Here is a 21,477-nt window from a genome sequence, read left to right as displayed (position 1 = left end):
GCCCCCGGGCACTGCCCGCCCCGGCCGTGCGGCCGCCGCTACCTGCCGGGGCGCTGGCGGGGAGCCGCGCGGGCTCCTGGCCGGGCCGGGCGGGCACCTGGCGGCCCCCCGCCGTGCCGTGCCGTGCCGTGCCCATCGGAGCCGAGCCGTGCCGAGCCGCGGATGCTGCCGGGCGGCAGCGGCGCGCCCCCGGCCGGGGGCGGTCTCCCCGTGAGGCGGCGCCTGCCCGGGCCGCGGGGCTGCGCGGGGGCGGGCCGGGGGCGGGCGGGCCGCGGAGCGCGCCGGGGTCCCGCCGCGCGCCCATCGCTCCCCTGCGGGGCGGCGCGGGCGGACGGCGACTTAGCGCCGACTTGATGAACTTTGCACAGCCACCCAAACGCCATTTTGAGCGCTTTTTTTTTTTTTTTTTTTTTTTTTTTTCTCTCCCGGAACGAGGCCGCGGAGCCCTCTCCCCTCCCCTCCGTGCCCCCCCCGTGGTGGTGTCCCCCCCCCGGCTCCTCCCGGCATGTCGCGCCGCAAGCAGCCCAGCCCCAGCAAAGTCCGGCGTAAGTACCGCGCACAAAGGGCAGGAGCGGGACCCCCCGGGAGAGCTCTTTCCAGACCGGTGGGTGGAAAGAAAATTAAAAAAAAAAAAAAAAGGAAAAAGTTTCCGGGGGCTTTGGGGGGGGCGGGGGTGAGGAGGTCGCGGCGTGTTGTCGGCCGGCCGGGAGAGCGGTGAAAAAAGCGAAACGCTCGTCGGGGGGAAGGAAGGAAAAAGTTTCCTTGCGAAAAAAAAAAAAAAAGGGGGAGGAAAAAAGTTTGGCTGGCAGCGGTGGAGATGATGATGAGTTCGTGCAGCCTCCCTCTTCCCTTCCCCCGCTCCTCCCTCTCCTCTCCTCCCTCCGCGGCTCCTATTTTTTTTTTCTCTTTCTTTTTTTTTCTCTCCCCCTTCCCTGTTGCAGACTTTCTACCAACCAGCGGCACCAGCCGCGGCGTTTTGCCTCCAGGACCTGATGCTCATCCATATTAAACCGTCTGAGCTCAGGAATCCGGCCAGCTCATCCCCCCCCTCCCGCTGCAAAGTTTATTTTTAACCAGCCACAATTTGGATGGGGCTGCGAGGAAGCCACATCTTCTAGCCCAGCTCCGGCAGCCCCCCCGGCCCGGAGCCTTTTCCCTTTTCCCTTTTTTTTTTTGCCCCGGGGCTCGGTGCCCCCCCTCGCTCGGGGGCCCGGCGGTGGGAGCGGGGCCCGGCCGGGAGGCCCCCGCCGAGCGACGGAGCCGGGATGAAGGCGCCCCTCCGCAGGTAGACCGGGCATCCCCCCGCCAAACCGCCGCCCCCCTTCTCTCCTTCCTTCTCTCCGCTGCCCCGTCCCTCTTTTCTCTTTCTTTTTAAAGGGTTTTTCTTTTATTTTTTCCTCTCTCTTTTCCTCCTTCCCCCCCCCCCCCCCCCCCCGGGACGTGCGTGTCCTTTCCCCTCCCGGCCTGCGCGGCGGGGCGGGGAGATTTGGGATGGGGGGATGTTATGGGGGTAAGGGGGGCAGAGGGATGTGGCGCCAGCCCTGGGGGTGACCCCTGGCCCTGGGGGTGTCCCCTGCCCCCCCGGGGTGTCCCCCAGCCCCACCGCCTTTGTGTGCCGCTACAGGAAGGAGCCGGGCAGCATCCGAGCCGGGGGGGGTCCCCCTTCTTCTCCCCCATCCCTGTGTTCCTATCCCGTCCCCTTCTCGGAGAACCCCCAAATCCGGCTGCCCCGGGGCTGGAAACCAACTTTTGGCCCCCCCACTCTGTTCTCCATGCCCAGGCGGGGGGGATGCGGCGTGTGGAGCTGGACCAGGGGGGCTGGGATGGAGGGGCTGGCTTGGGGGTAAAGGGGGGCTCCTCTGCTGTGCCCCCCACCCCAGCACGCTGCTGTGGGGCAGAGCAGGGCCGCGGGGAGCACTGAGATGCTGCTGCAGCCCGACGGGCTTTTTTTTCTGCAGAGAGCAGAGGAGGGAGGGCGGTGGATTGAACTTTGTCATGTCGCAGATAAGTTTCCTCTGGCTTCTTCTCCCTGCGCTTCTCCCCCCGCCTCCCCTCCGCACGCACGCGGGGTTGGTTGGTTTTTTTTTCCTTGTATTTTTTTTCTGCTTTTGTTTTGTTTAGTCTTTTTTCACTCTAAAGAACCAACTTTCCCTCGTTTCACCTCTCAGCTGCGATATCCTTGTCTGCTCGGCATCCTCGCCCGGGAGGAGCGAGCAGAGCGCTTCCCCTGGCTCAGCTACATTTCCCTTCCCGGCCCACCGAGGCCGTCCACCCCCCTGGCCCCCCAGCTCCTCCAGCCCAGGCTGGGGCTGATGCTGCCTGGTTCTGGCCACCAAGCAGCCAGCATCCTGCCGGGGAGCTGCTGAACTGATTTCTGGAGGGAAGTGGGGGGAAGAAAACAAGAGAGTTTTAATCCCGGCTCCCTCTTTCGCCCATCTTCTGGCCTAGATAAGATCGAGTGTGGTTACGTGCTTGAGAAAGTAGCTAACCGTCTAGTTCAGTCTGATTTGGGGGCAGCAGCCTAGGAGAGGCACTAAATGCAGCCGGGGTTGCCAGCCTTTCCAGCGCTGTGCCTTGGAAAAAGCCAAAACGTGCTTCTTAACGCCAGGAGCGGTTGCTAAATAACGCCGTCCTGCTGCCCCTGCAGCGCCCAGCAGACAGCTGGTACGGCGGCTGGAGGTTTCGCCTTGAGGTCAGCCGTTCTGACACGAGCACCGAGTTTTGTTACCGCAGTTCCTGTTTTCCACAGGGTCAGCGTGCGTGAAAGGGATGCAGTGACTTGGGGTCAGGCCAGCCATATTTGTTTTAGGTTCTAATTTTCCCTTTGAAGACTTAAGGGTATATAGTCTCTTCTCTGTGTGCCTGCATAATGCCCATTAGCCTTAACGGGAGTTAGGTACGTCCATGGAAGAATGGGGCCTTTTGTTTGTTAGAAACCCAGAACCAGTGTGAATCCATCATCCAATCAGCCCGAGTACCAGGGCTCTCCCTCACCTGCCAGCAGGGACACATCCAGCTTGCTTTCTTGCTACGGGGCAGCTTTGCTCAGCCTGGTGTGGCCTCTTTTGCTGCCTCACCTTCCTTCTCCCAGCATCCATCTCTGGAACGGAATTTGCATCGTGCAGTTGGAAAAACACCGTCCTGTAGGTACAGTTGAGTAAACTTTTCTGTTGCTCTTATTTCGCAGGAAGCTTCTAATTGTCAGGCTGCCATTTGTCCGTCAGGAGTGGCTATTTTTGTAGCCACTATTTCACATTTCCTTTAATAGCTGATGACCCTAAAAAATGCACGTGTATATATGTATTATTTATTTACTATATACTTACATATATACTTATATATATACTTATATATTAAATATATACATATACATGTGTATATATACCTATTTTTTTGCCTCATTATTAAGACAATGTAACAGGGTGTTTGCTGGCTTTTTCTTTTTTCCTCCTCATGCAAACCTGGGGTTTGAAGCTTTGTTTGCTTGCAGATTTCAGTGTAGTGGAACATCTTATTCCGCCTCCACTTACGCAGGTTGTGCACCCCTTAACTCCTTACTGTGTTTGCTGGCCCTCTGACCAAATGGCTTTTGGCTTTGATTTTGAGGGTTCAGGAGATGCTTGAAGTTTCAAAACTGGGAAAGCTGAATGTCTTAATTATCTGTGAGCAATATCTACGATCTCCATCGGTACCAAAGGCAAGTGTAGTGTTTCCCAAGGCATACAGACAGTGACTTCTGTAGTGCTTTTCTCAGTCCTTAAGGATGTTACCACTTTGTCTAAACTGAAGTCACAGTGCAATCGTAACAAAAGCTTGACTTTAGCCAATGCAAGTTTCTTCTTAAGCAGAAATGCAGTTTGGATTGCTCTCAGTTGGATTTCTTATTTAAATAAAAACTGTTCACGTACTTACGTTGTGTAGAATAAAAACATATAGATAAATCCCTTTGGTTATATTCATTATCCCTTGTAAAAGTAGATGGTGCTTAGAAGGTCATAGGATAAGTGTTGCTAAGCAGCTAAACAGAAGGATGCTAAAATTAACCTGAGTGTTTTTGTAAGGGATTCACTTTTTAAGTTGCAGTGGTCTTTTGTTTGACTTAAAATGCAAGTTTTTGATAGTAAGACATCTGAAAAAAAATGCTTAGATGTGTGAATAAAGCTTTCCAGAGAACTGTGTTGAGCAGTCAAGTTGTCTAAGTAGAGAAGTAATTCCAGCCTCCTCCAGTATGCCTAAACGTTACCAGGATCGGGCCCTCCATTTGTGCCCTTTGCAAATGTCCTTCCGGAGTTATCTGTTGCTCACTTCTCCAAGAGCATCTGATGTGTATTGGATAGCAGCCTGTAGGGACAGTCTTGGGAAAAAAAGAAACTGCAAAGGTTCCCCAGGAGCAAGCAGAAAACAAGTAAATCCTGTTAGTCTCAAAATCTATGCAAGTGCAGAAAAAGCCCCGTTTAACTTTTTGATGGATGATGCCTAAGCTTGGAAATCTGTGTTTTAGGTGTACGCTCCTGCAACGTGTGAAGTCATGTCTGCTGCTTTCAGTGCAGCAGAGGCTGCTGCGAAGGGAGCGCGCTATTGGACCGCGCTGGTAGCAGTTTGAGACGGCTGCCTTGATGATGTGGTAGTTTCTTTCCTGGGAGGTAATTGTTTTCAGAGGAGGACGGCAGCGCTGCTTTCAGGTCTCAGGAGGTAGGGAGAATGCCTGTTGCTCCGTGTCTTTTTCTTTTACCTCCTTTATGAATTCAAGCAAAACGGCAGGTTGTGGGATTACAGCTTTAAAATATTCTTTTTCAGGAGTATTCTGCGCCTTGGAAAGGGGCCAGGAACTGCTTTGTGTTCTGTTGAGCACAGCTTCATCGTGGATGTAGTGCTCAGGTACCCTGCAACTTTTTTGAGAAGCGTCTGGAGGAGCAAACATAAACTTTGGGGGTGAGAAGGAATTGCCTCCTGAGACTGTGCAATGATTTAAACAGCCTTGTTCCTGGCTTTGAGGTGGGAGGTTTGACTTGCCGTGTTGTTGTCCAGAAGTTAAAGCAGATTTTCTTTGGGGAGGCGCAAAGTGAGTCCTTCCTGTGTGTGGTGGTTTGTAATATCCTACATGAAACAGCAGCTGTGGGAGCTGCCCCCTGCCTTCCATTTAGAGGTACCTTTATAGACAGTGATTTTCAAGGAAGGATTTGGGTGTCTTTGGAAATGCCGCGCTCTGGTGATGCACTGAAAAGTTAGCTGGTCCTGTGGAGCCAGGGAGGACTCAAAAGTTACCAAGCTTTGCCAGGTCTGGTTTGGTTATCAGCCTGTGGTTAAAAATGAAAGGAGGTGAGCTCGGCTGAGGTGCGAAGTGCTGGCTCTGTTCTGGGGTACTTCTGGACAGGAATTGTCCTGAAATTGTCCTCTTGTTTTGAGGGCCAGCAGCTCGGAAATGAGTGCGGGGCAGCAGTACCAGAGCATCTCACCTGCCTTCCCTCCGCGTGTTGCTCAGAGCAGGGTGTGACAAAACTTACCTAAGGCTCACGCTAACGTTTTATGGGGAATGGTGAAAAGTGCAGGTAATTGCCAGCTGGGCCATATGCTGTGTACTCCTGTTAGGTGGCTCGTTTGGCTTGTGCTGCTCTATCCCAGTGGTGGAAAAGGGTCGGAACAAGAAAAAGGGCCTGGACAAAAGGGAGAAGAGTCAGTGGGATACTTGTCTTGCAGCTGTGCCAGTGTTAAAGCTGTTACAGATGCCTGCTGCAGTCAGAAATAAATTGCTTGATGTCACCGAACAGCAGCTGGACCCGTGTTTCCTTTAGAAATGACACAGGCACTTCTGGTGTATCCTACTTTTTTTTTTTTTTTTGTAGTATTTCAACCTTCAGGTTGGCCAGCCTAGGAATCAATAAAGGTGGTTGCCTTTGAATAGGTGCTTTACACAAAAGAAGTAGTTGATGGGTGGAGACTGTTTATTTAGAGTGATTCAACTAAGTAATGCTAAGAGAATCTGAATACCTCTTTAGAGATGTAGAGAAAGGCAGCTGTTTTAACAACAGGATTCACCTGCAGAGTCCACAGAGATGCTAGAGCAAGGGAAAAGAAAAGCTGTCAATATCCCCCAGGGGCGTTGTTAGGCTCCTGGCCTGAAATAGGTATTCAAGGACCATTAGAGAGAGAGGCCTTTAATGCCTTGATTGCCTCCCCCATCTCTTTTGCTGGTGTCCCTGCAGAAGCACCTGGAATGCAACTTTCACATTCCGCTGCTTTCCTGCATCTAACCTTACTCACCAAAACCATGTCATGCTTAATCTTATTCACTTAGGATCTTGAAAGATTTTTTCCTTGTGAAGAAGACATCCCCTTCCTTGGCTTGGTGTCTGATGTTCCTTTGAAGATGGGTTCGCACGAGGGATGTTACTTTGTGCAGAACTCTCAACAAGTGTTGGGAGAGCTGATTATACACTGTGGCCAAGGGACTTAACAGCGCAATCACTGGCAGCTTCGAAAAATTAAATTTTGGCTTTTAAGTGGGTTTGAGTAAAAAGTACATTTAGCACCTTAGAAGTTTTCTATGCTGGTATGCCTGGGCGACTTGCTAATTTGCCTCTGAAAATAAATGTATTTTGTGCTTAATAATGGAAGTGTTAGCCCCTGATACATGTAAGACTTCTCTGGTTGTCATCTCCTGGTGGAGATTTTAAAGCATGCTTTCTTGATGCAGCACAAACTGACTTGTAGGTGTTGTAGAAATGGGTGGCCTGCATCACCCATCCTTTGAAAACAGAGGATGATCAACTGCTGACAAACTTTTTTTAGTTAATTTAGGTATGTATCTCCTCTGTAAAGGTGAGAGGAACAAAATGTTCACGTTGAAGTGTAGCTGGCCTTTGCTTTTACCTTGTGTGATTAGCTGGCTTTAGCAGGAGCCCTTGTTAGTCCCGTTCCTTACGGCAGGTGATGTCAGTGCTCAGATGTATCAGCGCCTGGGAGTGTTTTGCTTGCAGTACTTGCATCACAGCAATAAATCCATTCCTGTGTTGAGGCCGTGCTCCTTCACACTGCTGGTGCTGCAGCTCAGGCAAGGGAGAACTGCTTTGGATTTTGCAGTAATCAGCAGCAGTACTTCCTTTTGTTTCCTTTAGGGAGCAACATCACTGTTAATTTGGACCACTCGCAGCTTTGGGTAGGGGAAAGAGCCTAGTTTAAGTTCCTCTCCTTGTTCTATTACACAAAATGCATTTTCCTCCTCAAATTAAGTTCGTTGTGTCTCATTGCTCTTAGGGTTTTGAGCACACGAGAAGCGGCCAGGACGTGAATAGCCGTGTACTGTTCTTCATCCAAGTGCACGTGTTTTTCTGCTGCTCATGCAGTTGTCTGTGTATTGAGTACAACAGGTGGCTGTGGTGTCTTGGGCATGTGCTTGCTGGCTTTGTCCTCTTCTTCTCCCCAAAAGCCTTAAGGGATCCTGAACCGGTGTGCACTTGGGTAACTTGTGGCACTGCTCAGATGTTCCGCGGTCTGAACGTCCTGATCTTTTTGGATAGAAGGAAGGAAAGCTGCAGCAGGAGGCTCACTTTTTAGGTGAGACTCTGAGGGTCCAGGAGGTGGAACTGCGTGCTGCAGAAGATAGTTGTGGAAGAGATGGAGCTGGGTTACTGAGGGCTTCCGTTTATGAGCTTTGACTCTACTTTCCAGGCAAAGAAGTATGAGTGCAGTGATGAGTTCTTCTCAATGGAGATGTAACTTATGCCTTGCGTTTAGTTGATTTGGAGGACGTACTTCTTTTGTTCTCTTTTTCTAGCGGCTGCAGGTATCAGTGGTTCTTCTTCCTTATCAGACGGCCCAGCCAGGTGCCAGCTAGTACATCTTACCACGTTTCCAAGTAAGGTTCAAAGCTGTGGTCCTTGGCAGCTTCTGGAACAAGTCTTGGATCAGCTTCCAGCTTTCACAGCAGATAGGTGGCTTTTCTGCTTGGGAAGATCTCTTAGCAGTGTTTGAACTGGCAGGAGCCCGACTGTCATGTTGCGAAATGGTAAAGAGAGCTGTATCACCGTGCCCCTAATTCCCTGATGTAAACTTAGTTTATTGTTGGAAACCGTGCTTCTCCTTAAACTGTGAGGAATTTATCATTTTCATATCAGTGTCACCTACATTTTGAAGTAGAAATCTTCTCGGTCCTCTGTCTCCATTCCTCCTTTCTGGGAAGCATCAGTGTTGTTTTGCTGAGTGTGAAGTGACTGGGAATGACCGCCACGTTCTGCCTAACCAGAGGGTGAATTCCTAGGGGTGGGCAAAGTGATCGATACCTCAGAGTGGATGCCAGTTACCCCAGAAGGAAGCCATGCAGATTATAAACTCTGCAGGAAGGAACTGGTGGATTCTGTATGCTCAGCAGCCCCGTTAACTGCACCTCAAGCCGTTCCCAATCTGTACTTTCAAAGCTCTTGGAACTTGTAAGCTCTTTAAATCTAGTGACTCAGGATTTTCCATGGCTCCCTTTTCCCTTGAGAAGGAAAAAGATAGGAATAAGTGGTAAGGTTTCTCATCTTAAGTGCTCCATAGTCAGCAAATGCCTTCACGGAACTGCTAAGTGGGCCAAGCTGAACACAGATTGTGTCTCATTACGGTTGCTTTTACGTGTTTAATAAATCAGTAGATGTGTAAATAGTATGTAGAAGTGGAAAACATGGCTTCACTCGAATCAACAGCAAAATTCTTTCAGACTTCACTGGACTAAGATTTTATGTGGGGTATGTACAGCTGAAAGCTCTTGAGCATTCATAGCATGAAAGACGCCAGGAAACTTTAAAAAACTGAAACACTAATGGTGCCTTTGTATTTTTCTGCTGCTTGAAATTCCTACAGGTGTAGTTATAAATTCAGTGCATCTATTTTAGGAGGTTGTATGATAAACAAAAAACTAAATTTGAGCTATAATAGCCTATTTGACTAAATTCTCTTCCATCCTGGGTTTGGACAATGCTGAAACAGCGTGGGCATCCCTTTTCTAAATCATAGAGGCTATGCTCTAGCTTTCATGAGTATATTCCCTCTGGTGAGTGGGAGGAGGACTTGTCCTTCCCAAGCCTGTCCTCCCCTGCAGGAAAAGGAGAATGCAGAGAATTCTCCCCAAGGATGGATCTGGGGCAGAGATGGCCCCTGCGTGTTTGGGGCTGGAGTTTTTATTTACACCCTTGCGTAACCCTTAATCTCCATAGGAAAAGATGTGGGTTAGTAGATTTGGAACGCCGCAGGCTTGCATGTGGCTGTGGTCTGCCCAACGGCCGACGTGTGCTGGTGTTGCATAGCGAATGTACTGATGCATGCCTGGGGTCGTCCAGCGAGTTACCCCCTGCAGAAGGATCTGCTGGTACCCAATTTTTGGCCTGGTGCGTTGGCAGCCTCCGTCTTGCCTGCGCTTGACTTGCAGTAAATGCTTCTGTTTGTGTGCTCACTGTCTTTCTTTTTCAAATGATCACTAAAAAGTGTGTGGGTCAAAAATAATTTACGTTGGACAAGAGGATGCCAGGAGCGCGTACAAACTGCACGCTGTATTTGCTGTCCCGGCGGGTGATTCAAACAGGGCTGTGCAACTCGGTAGCACAGATGTGGATTAAGAAAGTCCAGATCACTGATGTAAAAATTCCCACTCTTTCTGGTAATGGATGTTTATACGAGCTGCCTAGTCCACAGACCCAAGAAACAAGCTGGTGGTGGTCTTTGTTTAATTCCCACTATACAGATGCCAAGTGTTAGGCTTTGATTTCCTACACTGTAAACTCTTCGGGGCAGGGATCAGCATTCAATTACTGAGTTTTGAAAAGCCACCTAGCACACTGTGGAACTGACCTGCTCGGCACTACCTCAGTATAAATGTTTAATTATAACTATCTTCTTACCCCGTGGTGGAGTCTTTCCAGATATCAAGGTTGAGGCATGCTGGGAACCTGCGCTGCTGCTGCTGAGGTGTCTGTGTATAAACAGAGAGCTTTGGTTGCAAGGCGCAATTTGGGTAGCTCTCCCGAATGCCTAGGTTGCACACGAGGGACAAGGATTTAGGTGTTTTTTCTCTAGGTAATGGTGCAAGAATATGCACATGTTCAGGGGGCTGTGTGGTGCTTGGTTTAGAAGGAGATATGCTCCTCAATTTAATACTTGTTTGAAAACATCACAGTCAGACTGCATCCTCTCGCTTTTGCTTTAGGTCTGAATGTAAAAATGACAAATATTAAAGTTCTGAAATGCAGAAATTAGAAGAAACTGGGTTTAGAAAGATATCACCCCTCGATATGTCCTGTTCCCAGGACTGAAACAAAATGCAGTTGCTGGCTCGTGCCATTCAGAAAGTAATCTAATTCTCTTGCCTTGAGTGACTTGCATTGTAGCTTTAAACTGAATTCTTAAATCACCCCAACAGTGATGTATGTATCATTCGTTATGTTTATACAACATGAAAGCATATGGAGTAATGGAAACATCTAGAAATTAGACCTCCAGAGAAGACTCCCATTTTAATCAGGTTACTTACTTGGATTAAACCAAACCAAATTTAAAACATGTGGGCTCGTGTACTAACCTAGTTGCATTTTCAGCACTCCAGGGGTCCGTCTGGGAGTTTATCGGTGCGCTGTCGTAGGCTGTTCCAGGCGCCTTTATAGGAGCAGTTTGGTGTTACTAAGGTTGGAATAAGCTGATGTCAGATTTTTGTCCACAGTGCATAGCAAGTAGAGGTCAAACACTTGCACAGCCGGTGATACTATGACTTGTTAAGAATGTACGCAGCAGGTTGCTTTTCAAAACATCTTTTGAAAAGCAGCCTGTGAGAGCGGTGCCACGTATAAGAGACATGCATCTTCCTCTGGCATCAGCAAATGGATGCATCCTATCAAATTGGACTGCTGAGCATGTTTAGTCATGTTACGGTAATAAGCTCTGGGAACAGGAATGGGTTTTACCTTACTGCACTTTGTGAAGATTTGAATGAATTTGACTGATTTGTTCCAGAGATACTCGTGTTTGTATCTGCCGCTTTTGTGCTGGGTATACAGAAGGAAGGAGTCGGTTTTGTTTCTTGGCTGAAGGGGGTTTCTTTGCAGTGGAGAATTGCTAACATTACTGCACTCAGTTGGACCTCTTCTAAGGAATAATAACTTAAAAAAAAATCCCAAGTGATTCCTGGAATGGTCAGTGTTTCTGGAGCTGATGGTGTACGTGGCTACTCGATTTTGAGGCTCCCCTTTGCCCCGATAAACCAAGTGGTAGGGACCCTCCTCTTGCTTCCAGCTGTAGCTTTCAGGCACCTCTACTTCTCCTGTCCCTTGTCCCTTGTCCAATGTCTTGTCCTACAACACACACAGATGTAAAATTTGCTGTGCTGGGTGTTACCATCTTTATCTTTTTCTTTTTATCTTAATGCAGCTTGGCCTGATGGCTCTCACGGTATTTCTAAAATTTGCCTTTGTGTATATGTCGGAGGCAAGTCTAGATCATGCCAAGCACTGATCCTGCAGACACTTCAAACACAGATATAATTCTGTTTAAGGAGGCTGTTCCATTTAAGTCAAAATACTGGCATGGGTGAAGTTAAGGGAAGTGTTTCAGGACTGGGGCCTGTGTTTAACTTGCAGAAAAAGTATTTGTGACACAAGCCAGAATCTTTAACCCATTTGAGCTGTGACTGTGAACGCATCTTACTGCCTTCCGTTTCTGACCTACTTGAGAAAACACTGCTTAGCTTAAGGAGATGTAGCTGGTCTCGTGGCCTGAGAAGAGCCGGCCTTGAGGAGACGCGGCGCTAGATGTGGCTGCAAACCCAAACTCCTTTGACGCACGGCGTCTGCAAGAGTTAAAGCAAAGCGCTCCAACAGCTCATGTGTTCTCTGTGTGTGCATACTTTCCTAATCTTGACATGGGGTCTGAGCTGCAGGCTCCGAGGCTGTACGTGAAGTTGGCTTGGCTGCCACCTTTTCGCTCCCTGAATCTGGCTGCGGCTCAGCGGAGGGATGCTCTCTGCCGCTGGGATTACTGCAGGCAGACAGCTGCCGAAAACTTGCGCCAGTGGGGCCGGCCGGACCAAAAGGTGTCCTGGCACAGCTCACGCGTCCTCGCGCTGCTTGGTGCCTTTGCAGGGAGCAGCAGAGGGAAGGAAAAGTCCTGCAGAGGCCCCTTCGCTGCTTCTGGAAGACATCTCGCACCCGCATTGCGCTCACGGGTTGCTCTGGGCAAGCTTTTTGCTGCTCTGCTATCATCATTTGGCTGGAGAACAGCTGCCTCCAAGGATGGGGGTCTGTTTTAAAACAGGGGAACAGCTGTACAGAGCAGGGCCTGCGGGTTGCCGGGCAGTCCCCGCGTCTGGGCAGGGGGAGGACAGAGCACGTGTCTTTCTCCTCTAGGTGACAAAGTCCTCAGGGCATCGTGGGCCCTGCCTGTCCAGGAAGAAGAACTGCAGTTCCTTCACCCCACAGCCCGGCTGTCAAAAGTTACTGAATGCTTCTGACCAGAGGCTGGAAATGAAAACAGCCTTTTTTTTTTTCTTTTTTTTTTTTTTTCCTTAGGTTTCCTTGGAAAGGCTGCCAGTGGCCACCTCGCCCCACCCTGCAGACGTGTGGGCGGGAGTGGGGGTAGCCGTCAGGAGGGAACATCACCAAAAAGGCAGAGCGACTTGGCTCTCGGCCATGAACAGGAGCAGGAACAGCTGCCTGGATAGCCCCCAGAGCCTCACTGATGTCAGCACAACCAGCGCTCCTTAAAACCCTGCACCGTGTGTGGGGGGCGCAGGGGGGCACGGCTGGGAGCAGGTTTGAGGGGGGAAAGCAGTGCATAAAAAAGCTGCCTTTTTTTTTTTCTTTCCCCCCTGTTGTTTGCTTTCCGAAGCAGACCTCTGCTTTCTGTAGCAATGGGAAGGTTTTGGATGAGTGAGTGAGAGTTACGAGAAATTCATAAAAGTCGAACAAGTTTCCAAAAGCAAGAAGCAGAAAGAATAAGCGTTGTAAAGTTTGTGTGTGTCTGCGGTGTGTCTGTTTGCTTGCTTTTTTCCTTTTAAGAGAAGCATGGCTAAGAACAGTTGGGTACTGTTGGAAAAATCTGTCAGTGCCATTCCCTTCTCTCTCTCCTGTGTTGTCTCTGAGAACTTGCCATACTGTGACAGATCATAGTGTCAAACGTCATACTGTGTTTGAAAAGTATCTGGCTTGCCTTGGGAAGCCGTATGAAATATGGCAGGATGTGGCATCCTGCAGTGAGCGTGTAACGTACGCTCGCTCACTTTGCCTCCTGCGCTGGCTCGAGCAGGGGCAGGGAGCGCACATAAGAGCATAAGTCTGCACTCCCTTCTGCTGATCCAGAGAGACGGCACCCACCTCACCCTGTGGTTTACTGAAGCCGTCTTGGCCTGTACGTTGATAGCAGGAGTGCCTGGTGTGGAAGGCCTCTATGAATAAGGGCTGTGGGGCTGTCTGTCTGGCTGCCCTGATGCAGGGTTCACAGTGCAGAAGAATTACCCTCGACTGATACTGTACGAAATGAATGCGAGTTCCTCTCAGGCCTGAGACGACTTCTTCCTGTTAAACACTAGTGCAGTACTTTCCAGAAGTCACAGGAGAATCTGACGTGTGGCTTGAAATGCTGAGGGAAGAGGATACCAGCTTTTCCAGAACTGTACAGCTCGATCGCAGAACGAGGTTGGACTGGACATGAAACTGGATTCCAGGGTGACGTGGTGATTGCAGTCTCTGCTGGCTTTGCTTCTTCCCACAGCTGGGGAGTTGATTTTCCCAGTAGGCCTGTGCCAGCATGGTCCTGCTGCTAGTCTTGTGGTGTTTCCCCAACACAGAAGTCGTGCTTGAATTGCTTGCAAGTGGTATGCAGCGCACAAATCTAGGCGACAGGGGTAAGCCAACCTATCCAGGCTTGTTGCAAAGCTGAATTTGCAAAATGCTGTCTCCATCAAGGCCAGTGTAATAATGAGTTGCAGAGAGTCTGTCTTGAAAAACAAACAGCGTGACACAGGCGTTCAGGGAGGAGGTCGTTGTGCTCTTGTGTAAGGCTGATGCTTTTTGTTAACTTTACAAGTCGGGTTAACGTCTCCTCTATCGTTCCAGAATTCTTGTAGCAATTAGCAGAAAGGACACAGGGTCACAGAAGTTGTATGGGGCCAGGATAAGCATCTGTTCGTGTGCTTTTTAATCTGGAGAGTGGCATGAAAAATATGTTTGCTGAAGGTGACAGAGAGACAGGAACAGAGTCAGGGAAAGAACCCAAATACTCTAAATCCAGTGCTGTGTCTTCACCATTAGATCCTGCTTCCTGTCTAGGCAGATGATCCCACATAAAACCCCTGGTTCACAAATAGATGACTTTCAAGTACTACCAGCATTGTAAAATACAGCTAGGGCTAATATATTTGTCCTGACTTTAATCTTGAGTGCCTGGTGGAACACCTGTAAGTATTTACATTTTAACACGAGCTTTTGTGCTTGTGAAAGCAGACAGTTTGACAGCAATGACCTCTCGCACAAAAGCCTGAATAAGTGATGAACTTCCAACAAATCCATGACCTGAACTCTGCTGGATGTATATTGAAGGTGATATGTTAATATGGCCTGTGGCAGTACCAACAGGAGGCCTGGCTGTGTGCTGGGCTCTTCTGCTGGAGGTGGTCTGCCTCTCGCCACCCTCCATGCCTGCCCAAAGGCCTTCGTGTAAGTCCTGGGAAATAAGGGTGCCTGTGCTCACTGCCTAGGCGAGGGCTTTAGGCAAGTGTTTGCTGCAGAACTGACTTCAGTCTTTCTGGAGGTTTCTCATCCTGCTGCTCTGCTCTGATGCTGGGTGAAGGGCTTGGTTTGAGTAGCTGAGATGGCAGGAGGGTGGATGCGTCTGGGGCCTCCTAAGTGCTGCACGTCAGAGTTTGCTGTACTTAAATTGAATTGAGTGATAGTTAAAACTTCAGTAATGGGCAGCTCTGGTGTTGAACACGTCTCTGCTGCAAGTGTGGTAACCTCTGGCTGTCAGACAGGGAAGACAGCTGTGGTATGGTAACCTCTGAATTCACTCTGACCTGAATCACGCTGAAGCTGCGGTTCCAGGGACGTTTCCCCAGTTCTGCCCTGCCCTGGAATAAGCAGTTCCTGGTACCTGCCTCTCCACTGAAACTTCGGGTCACAGCAGGGAATGCCTCTTCAAGCTGGCACTGCTGCTGTAAGAAATGCCTCTGGATCTCTGGCTGGAGGTTTTTCAGTCCCATGGAGTAAGTCATGCTGCATTTTTCACCTGCAAACCTGAAAACTCAAGTGAATCCTATTTGTGTCTAATACCAAGTCAGACCTAAAGCCCGTCTAGCACAGGTTGCCAGTTGATGTGAGTTTATCAAAATAGAGTATGGCAAAAGGGCATCTGCTGATGATGCTTTTCCTAGTGAAGTCTTCCAGGATTTTGTAGCCTCTGGAATCTCTTCAGCCAAAGGGTTCAGTATTTAGGTTCAGGAATCCTTTTTCTTGAGCCTGCCCAGTGGCTCTTTGAACCTGTGCAGGCACTTGGCATGAGTCTCACAGTTTTACCACACGCTTTGTTGGAGGGAAGGTGAAAAAAACAACTTTGTAGACCTGCCGTTTGATGCTTCCACTTGGTGTGATATAGGACGTGGGCTATGGGAAGTAATGCATGATTGACCACTACTGACCATCTCCATGCCTTTTGGGGTTGTGTGGACCTCTGTTGTATCCCCTCTGTGGCCTTCCTCCCAGGCTGGAGCTCGGTCTCAGTATCAGTGATTATGCAGAAGCTGTTCCATGCTCTTGATTACATTGTTCACTGAACACTTGTTAAAGCCATGGTTTGCCTTGTTAACATCTATCACAGACACATGCCAAAAGTATTTTATTTGCCTACATATTTATTGCTGTAAGACATATACTTGGACAGGCTTAAAGATTTCCAGGTGCTGCCAGGATTCTCCAGTTCAGCAGCTCTTTTAGTGGAACTTTCTCTGTATTGTCAGGTTACAGACAGGAGGTGCTGACTGGTGAGGGTGTTTGCAGATCTGGCTCAGCTGCTGAGCTCCTCATTACTTGAGAACTGCTTGTTTAGATGGTGCTTAGCTCCCTGCCTTCCTCCTTTCTGGTATACTACTGGTTTCTAAGAGCAGTGTCCATGTATCCCTCCACTTAATATCTTTTTTCCCCCTACAGATGGCAGCCTGAAGCACGCCCTGCACATTTGAAACGTTAGTGAGTGGAATTTAATCAGAGACAATGGGCATCTGTCCTTGCCAGCTGTGGGGGTATTTCTTTGAGCTCCGCCCGAGCCAAGTGATACTGCCCACAAAAAAGTTAGCCTCCTTTCTTCATCTGCACTGCTTACATGGGATGGTAACTGGAATTCGCCCATCTGTACGGTCTCAGCAGCTGTCAGAGGAATTGTTTTGAGCTCCTTGAAGTGAAATGCTTATTGATGTAACTCTCTTATGTTTGTATCCCCTTCTTACGGTAATCTGCCTACCCACTTGTCCACTTGTAGGACTGCTGCATGCTGCTGAACTTGGAGATTTTAACTTTTTGCAACCAAAGGAATGTTGCTTCGGCACTACCATACTGCTGGCATTTAATTATGTTAGATCACTCCCAGGCCGCTTCACAAATCAATGCCTACAATACTTACTGAAATGCAGATACTTGTGAAGTGCAGAGTGAGAACGGAGAGCTGTAGATCAGGTCATGCTAACCCCTTTCTCTGTGTAAAGTGCTGCACATTCTTCAGTACTGACAGCCTAAAAAGGAACCGTGGCTTTTAAAGCCCTACCTTACTTAACCTGTGTACCAAATGATGTGTGCTACTTTATTCGTGTTTAGTTGGTGTAAAACTTCATTCTGACTTGCCAGAACAGGGAACTTAGTTCCAAGTAATATGAATGGTGACAATAGTGATTTCAAACCTTTTGGTAAAGAAAGCATTTCACAAACAGAACTCAAATTTATCTAGGTTACTTATTTCCTTTATTAAGCGTCTGAAGATTTATGAAATATAGCGGTCTTATGAGAAACAAACCCTGCTCATCGTGTAGTACTGGTTTATAATGATAATCTTTCAATGTAGCTGTGTATAAAACCATTCTAATAAGCCGTTGAGCACTTAGTCTTGTACTCTGTGGGCCCTGTGATTTATGTAGTGTTTGGAAGTAGCTAGCATATCTGTTCAGAGAAAGGAGGCTGGGGCTGTCCTTTGAAACTATCAAGCTGTGTCTGTAGTTCTTACTGTTGAATTCGGAGCTCGTCTTGCAGTGCTCTGCTGCTGCTCTGTGCATTTAGTATCCTACATTTAAATTTAGTAACTTAAGGGTCGCACAAGGACCAAGGAATGTAGCTCTAGCATGGCATACGCTTTGCAACTCTCTCTCTGCTGTTGGGTGTCAGACCAGGAAAACCTAAAAGCTAACATGGAGTCACTGTATATGTGTAAACAGTAGGGCACATCTATGTTGCTTTAATTAGAAGTGTTTTCATTACTGCCTTTTTTCTTAGGGTACATATCTTAAATATTAAAGGTCTTAAATTTCTTAAAGGTACATCTTACGGTGCTAGACCAAGAGGCTGATAAGGATGTTTTTTACTTGTTCCTTTGCCTTCCAAAAGAAGTTTGAATTTGGCTGGATCAGTTCTCTAATCTGACTTGCAGTGCAGCTGATTCAGCTGTGCTGGCACAAGGAGGCAGTGGAGAAGACATAGCAGAAGAGGACAGGACTTCTGATTGCGATGCAGATAGGAGAGATTTAAAATGACCGTGCAACCATCATTAAAAAGACCAGTGCTCAAACCATCAAAACCACCACATCCTTGTAGCAAAGCAAGGGCCAGGAGGAAAAGTGGAGGAACCGCATGGAATGCCTTTTTGCCAGTTTATCTTTGCTGGGGCCTCAAATCAACCTTAGATGAACCAGAAGGCATTGTTTGCTAGGATGGATCCTAGACTCCATGCAGTTATGCTGCTGGGTTGATTAATTCCTGCTCACAGAGCGTAATCCAAGTTCTGCTCCATGGGTGGGGGGTCATTAGCAATGTCTGTTGTATCTGTCCTGGTGTATAGGAGCTGCATCTGCTCTGTTCCTGTTGTTGGGCTTAAGATCTTTGCCGGCTTGGAGTTGCAATGTTGAAAGAACAGAAGAACAGCACGGTCTTTTTTTTTGGGGGGGGGTGGGGGAGGAGGGGAGATGCTTTATTTTTAATTTTAGTATATTCTTATCTGCATTCTGGCTTCCAGAGTCACTGAGGGTAAGTGTGAGCATCCACTCCATGGTTGCTTTTAGTTCATAGGCATCTTTGTACCATGATGAGAGTAAAGTACTGAAAGAGTGGCATGCTTATGTTAATAGAGTCACTTTCCTCCTTCTACCCCTTTTCCTTTTCCCACTTGTCCCTGTCTTTCAGGTACAGTTGTGGTATTTGCCTTCAAAGATTGTGTTTAACACCACTTGTGTTTAATGCTTTTTTCTCCCACCACTTCAAGGCAAGTATTCTTCCAGGTATGTGACTACAAACAATGCAAAGGGAAAATCTCAATGGAGATCTGTGCGTGATGTTTGTTATCTCTTCGAAGCTGCCTTTTTCTTAAGAGTCTTTTGATATTTCGGTATTTCCTTCCATCTTTCCCTTCTGGTGTGTCCTTACCTGGATAACTAAAAAAATTCATAGTGATGTCAAATTACTGACCTCAGAATGGTTTTGTTGGCAACCTAAATGTGCATTCGACATCAGAGCATGAAGAAGCAGTTTACAATCTACAACAAAAACAACTTCGGAGGGTTTTTTGTTGTTGTTTTCCATAATATGTTTACCCCCTCTCCTCTAGCCATTCATTCCTGCCTCCTCTCCAGAGGTGCTGATACAAGTGTTTGTGGGGTTTCCCTGTAAGCCTAATCACTAAAGTGATCCAGGTCACCAGTCCTCCATTTTTTTCTTTCTTTCAACAGTCACACCCTGCAAACTTTTGTTTTGTTCACTGAAAGGGAAGCAAACTGTAGGCTTTCCCTGATACGGGAATGAGCAACTGGAGAGAGGGGAAGAGCTTCTGGAGAGGTGTTGACCCTGAGTGCGGGCATCACAAAACTACATGCTGTTTGTAAATAGGTTTTAGAGTTTCAGCTGTGAAGATAGACTCATCTTCCCACCGTACCACACATTTGCTGGCTGCTCTCTTGATGCAAATAACTTCATTGTATTAGTTGTGCAAAAAATCTGTTGCTTCTGTAAATTGTGTTGTCTTCAGCTGTTCTTTCTGCTCCCAAAGTAATTTCCATCTTAAGAGAGTATCTTTCTTAATTACGCTTGATATTGTGTAAGGAGATCATGTTTCATCATGTCAGAGTGTGGTCCAGGTTTTGTTCTGACTGAACTGGTACAAATCGGGTGCACCTTTTCTAACGTTGGTGCAGTGTCTTCTGTGGGAGAAGTCGGTTTGTGTAGCCAGGAGCAGAGTATCAATCACTGCATGGAGATACCGGGTTAACTGAAATAATAGTGAGAACTGATGGAGATTTTATTTGACTGGCCAAGCTTCTGTTATAAGATAAAGAATTAAATCTATGTTAAAGGCCAAATAAGAGCTGCAACAGCACATTTCTAAGAAAATTGTCCTGTTAAAAATGAACATGGTCTGTGAAGGGGCTTTGTGGCATATGCAGACTTGATGCAGGCTCTATCAGCAGCTATCATCAGTTACAATAGTCCATTTGTTTTTAGATTTCTGAAGTTACTTCTTACTGTTTCGGGGAGTAGTATGTAAAACAGGACGGCCTGTAGAAATCTAAAACGCCAGCCAAAAGACACCTCCTTTTTGTGTCTACGTGTTGCAGCTGTCTATCTCTTGGCAGCAGGCAGCGTGGTGTAGAATGTGAGGTTTCAGTGCTGAAGCATGAAAGAGTGAAATAAGGCAGTTCAGGACTTAAAATGCTTTTCTTTTCTAGGGAATTTCAGTCTTCACCGTTGCTTAGTTATTTGGGAACTATTTGTAGAGTTGTTTTTTTTCTGACGGTAACTCCTTGCATTCACAATATGAGAAACTGAGACAGGTCGCTCTTTAATTTTCTCTGTTATTCTGCAGTTTAGTAATCAGATGAATTGTAGTCAGTTGCATTGATACCAAGCTGGGAGGAAATGGAGCTGGTGTGTATTTCTTAGGGGGAGGAGAGGAGGAAAGGGGAGACTGAACTTTTTTTTCCATTAAATAGACTCTCGTATACGCCAAATGACATTTTCATTTAGGAACGTCAGCACTGGTAGTATCATTTTGGTTTGGATCACGTTGTTTCTGGATAAACTCTTGGCGGCATCGTAGCACCTTTTAATCTCCCCTAGTTACACCTGGGAAAGCAGGGGATTTTGCAAAATAAGCTGCCATAGATTCCCTCAGTTTGCCAACGTGACACTGCAAGCATGTGCGTTCTGGGGTACGAAGGTGTGCAGCTGCATACCATGCATGCACACTGGCACAGGAGATGTGGGATGATAGGTTGTGAGTTTTCCTGGTGAAAGCTATTTTTTGCAAGCACGCCGTGTGTTCGGTTAGGCGGGTGTTCTCAGAACATCACACGGACACGGTGTCCAGGGGCTCGGAGCCCGGCGCTCCTGCACACGGGGTGTAGGGGATGACCACTGTCCCTGGTAGCATTTAGTATCGGACCTTGCCTTTTGCAGAGGCTTTTCGTTATTCCAGCCTTGCCTGGGACACAGTTTCCCTTTTGGCTGATAGGTTTGTAGTGGTGCAGTTACTGCGCCTGCACTGGGTGGGCTGAGAAGGCAGTGAAGGGGCTGCTTGGTGTGCCTGTCATGCTGCCCCCATGGTAGCCAAGGTCGTGCAACTCTGCCTTGAAGAGGTATGGTTATGGTCACTCAGTCTCTGTGCATGTGGATGAAGCCTGACTTTTCTCTCCCTGAAATGCAAGTTAAAGGCTGTGCGGTGTTTTGTAAGGCTTGGGCATTCTTTTGTCTTTTTTTTCCCCCCTCTGCTTCTAACTTCCGCACGGTTTTTAAGCCTCTTTGAGAGGCTGGCATTTGGGGGACTGGAAGTCATCTCAGGGAGAGGAAAAGGACGAGCTAACCTTGGCACCTGGGGCCTGGCTATTACGTTGCATTTCCCTCACGCGGTGCGCTGGGCCAGCCCCGGTGATGTTCTCACAGCAAATGGAGGAAGTCGCGCTGGCGGCAGCCTCCTCGCACCAGGGGGATGGGGCTGGTGGGCTGGATGCGGGCCACACATAGCACTGGGGGGGGGGAAGGCAGGAAAAACCCAAACCACTTGGCTGCAGGCGAAGCGAGGCCAACTTTTCCAGAACTCTTCATCCTTGGGGGCAGAGATTGTTTCCCTGGGTGGGAGGGCGGTGGGGAAGGTACCATGGGAAGGAGCCGGGGAAGGATGGAGGGGGGGTGGCCGCTCCTCTGCCTGCTTGCTGACTAAACAGTTATGTCAGCTGGCAGCCGGCGCAGCCTGGGGATTTGCGATAGCTCCTGCAGGGTGGGG

At 48.2% G+C, this 21,477-nt stretch overlaps 1 protein-coding gene across 5 annotated transcripts in view; it reads left to right on the top strand.

Moving 5' to 3' along the window:
* Positions 1-260: 260 nt before the first annotated feature.
* The window catches only part of RREB1 (ras responsive element binding protein 1), a 125,826-nt gene continuing 104,609 nt past the window's right edge, over positions 261-21,477 (top strand). For 2 of the 5 annotated variants that reach the window (XM_035560339.2, XM_035560338.2), the window contains exon 1: positions 1,088-1,285. Coding sequence is in view for 1 of the 5 variants with exons in the window: in XM_035560336.2 (XP_035416229.1) it covers positions 506-545 (40 nt within the window). In the remaining 4 variants the exon portion in view is untranslated. Of the gene's footprint in view, positions 546-1,087; positions 1,286-4,501; positions 4,693-4,797; positions 4,933-16,257; positions 16,422-21,477 lie in introns of those variants that run through there. The other 3 variants (XM_035560337.2, XM_035560336.2, XM_035560340.2) reach the window with 3 other exon arrangements.

Source organism: Cygnus atratus, chromosome 2 (assembly GCF_013377495.2).
Source record: "Cygnus atratus isolate AKBS03 ecotype Queensland, Australia chromosome 2, CAtr_DNAZoo_HiC_assembly, whole genome shotgun sequence".
In the NCBI taxonomy this organism is placed as follows: domain Eukaryota; kingdom Metazoa; phylum Chordata; class Aves; order Anseriformes; family Anatidae; genus Cygnus; species Cygnus atratus.
The sequence above is the reverse complement of the archived record's forward strand: the minus strand, read 5'-3'. Positions and strand labels throughout refer to the sequence as shown.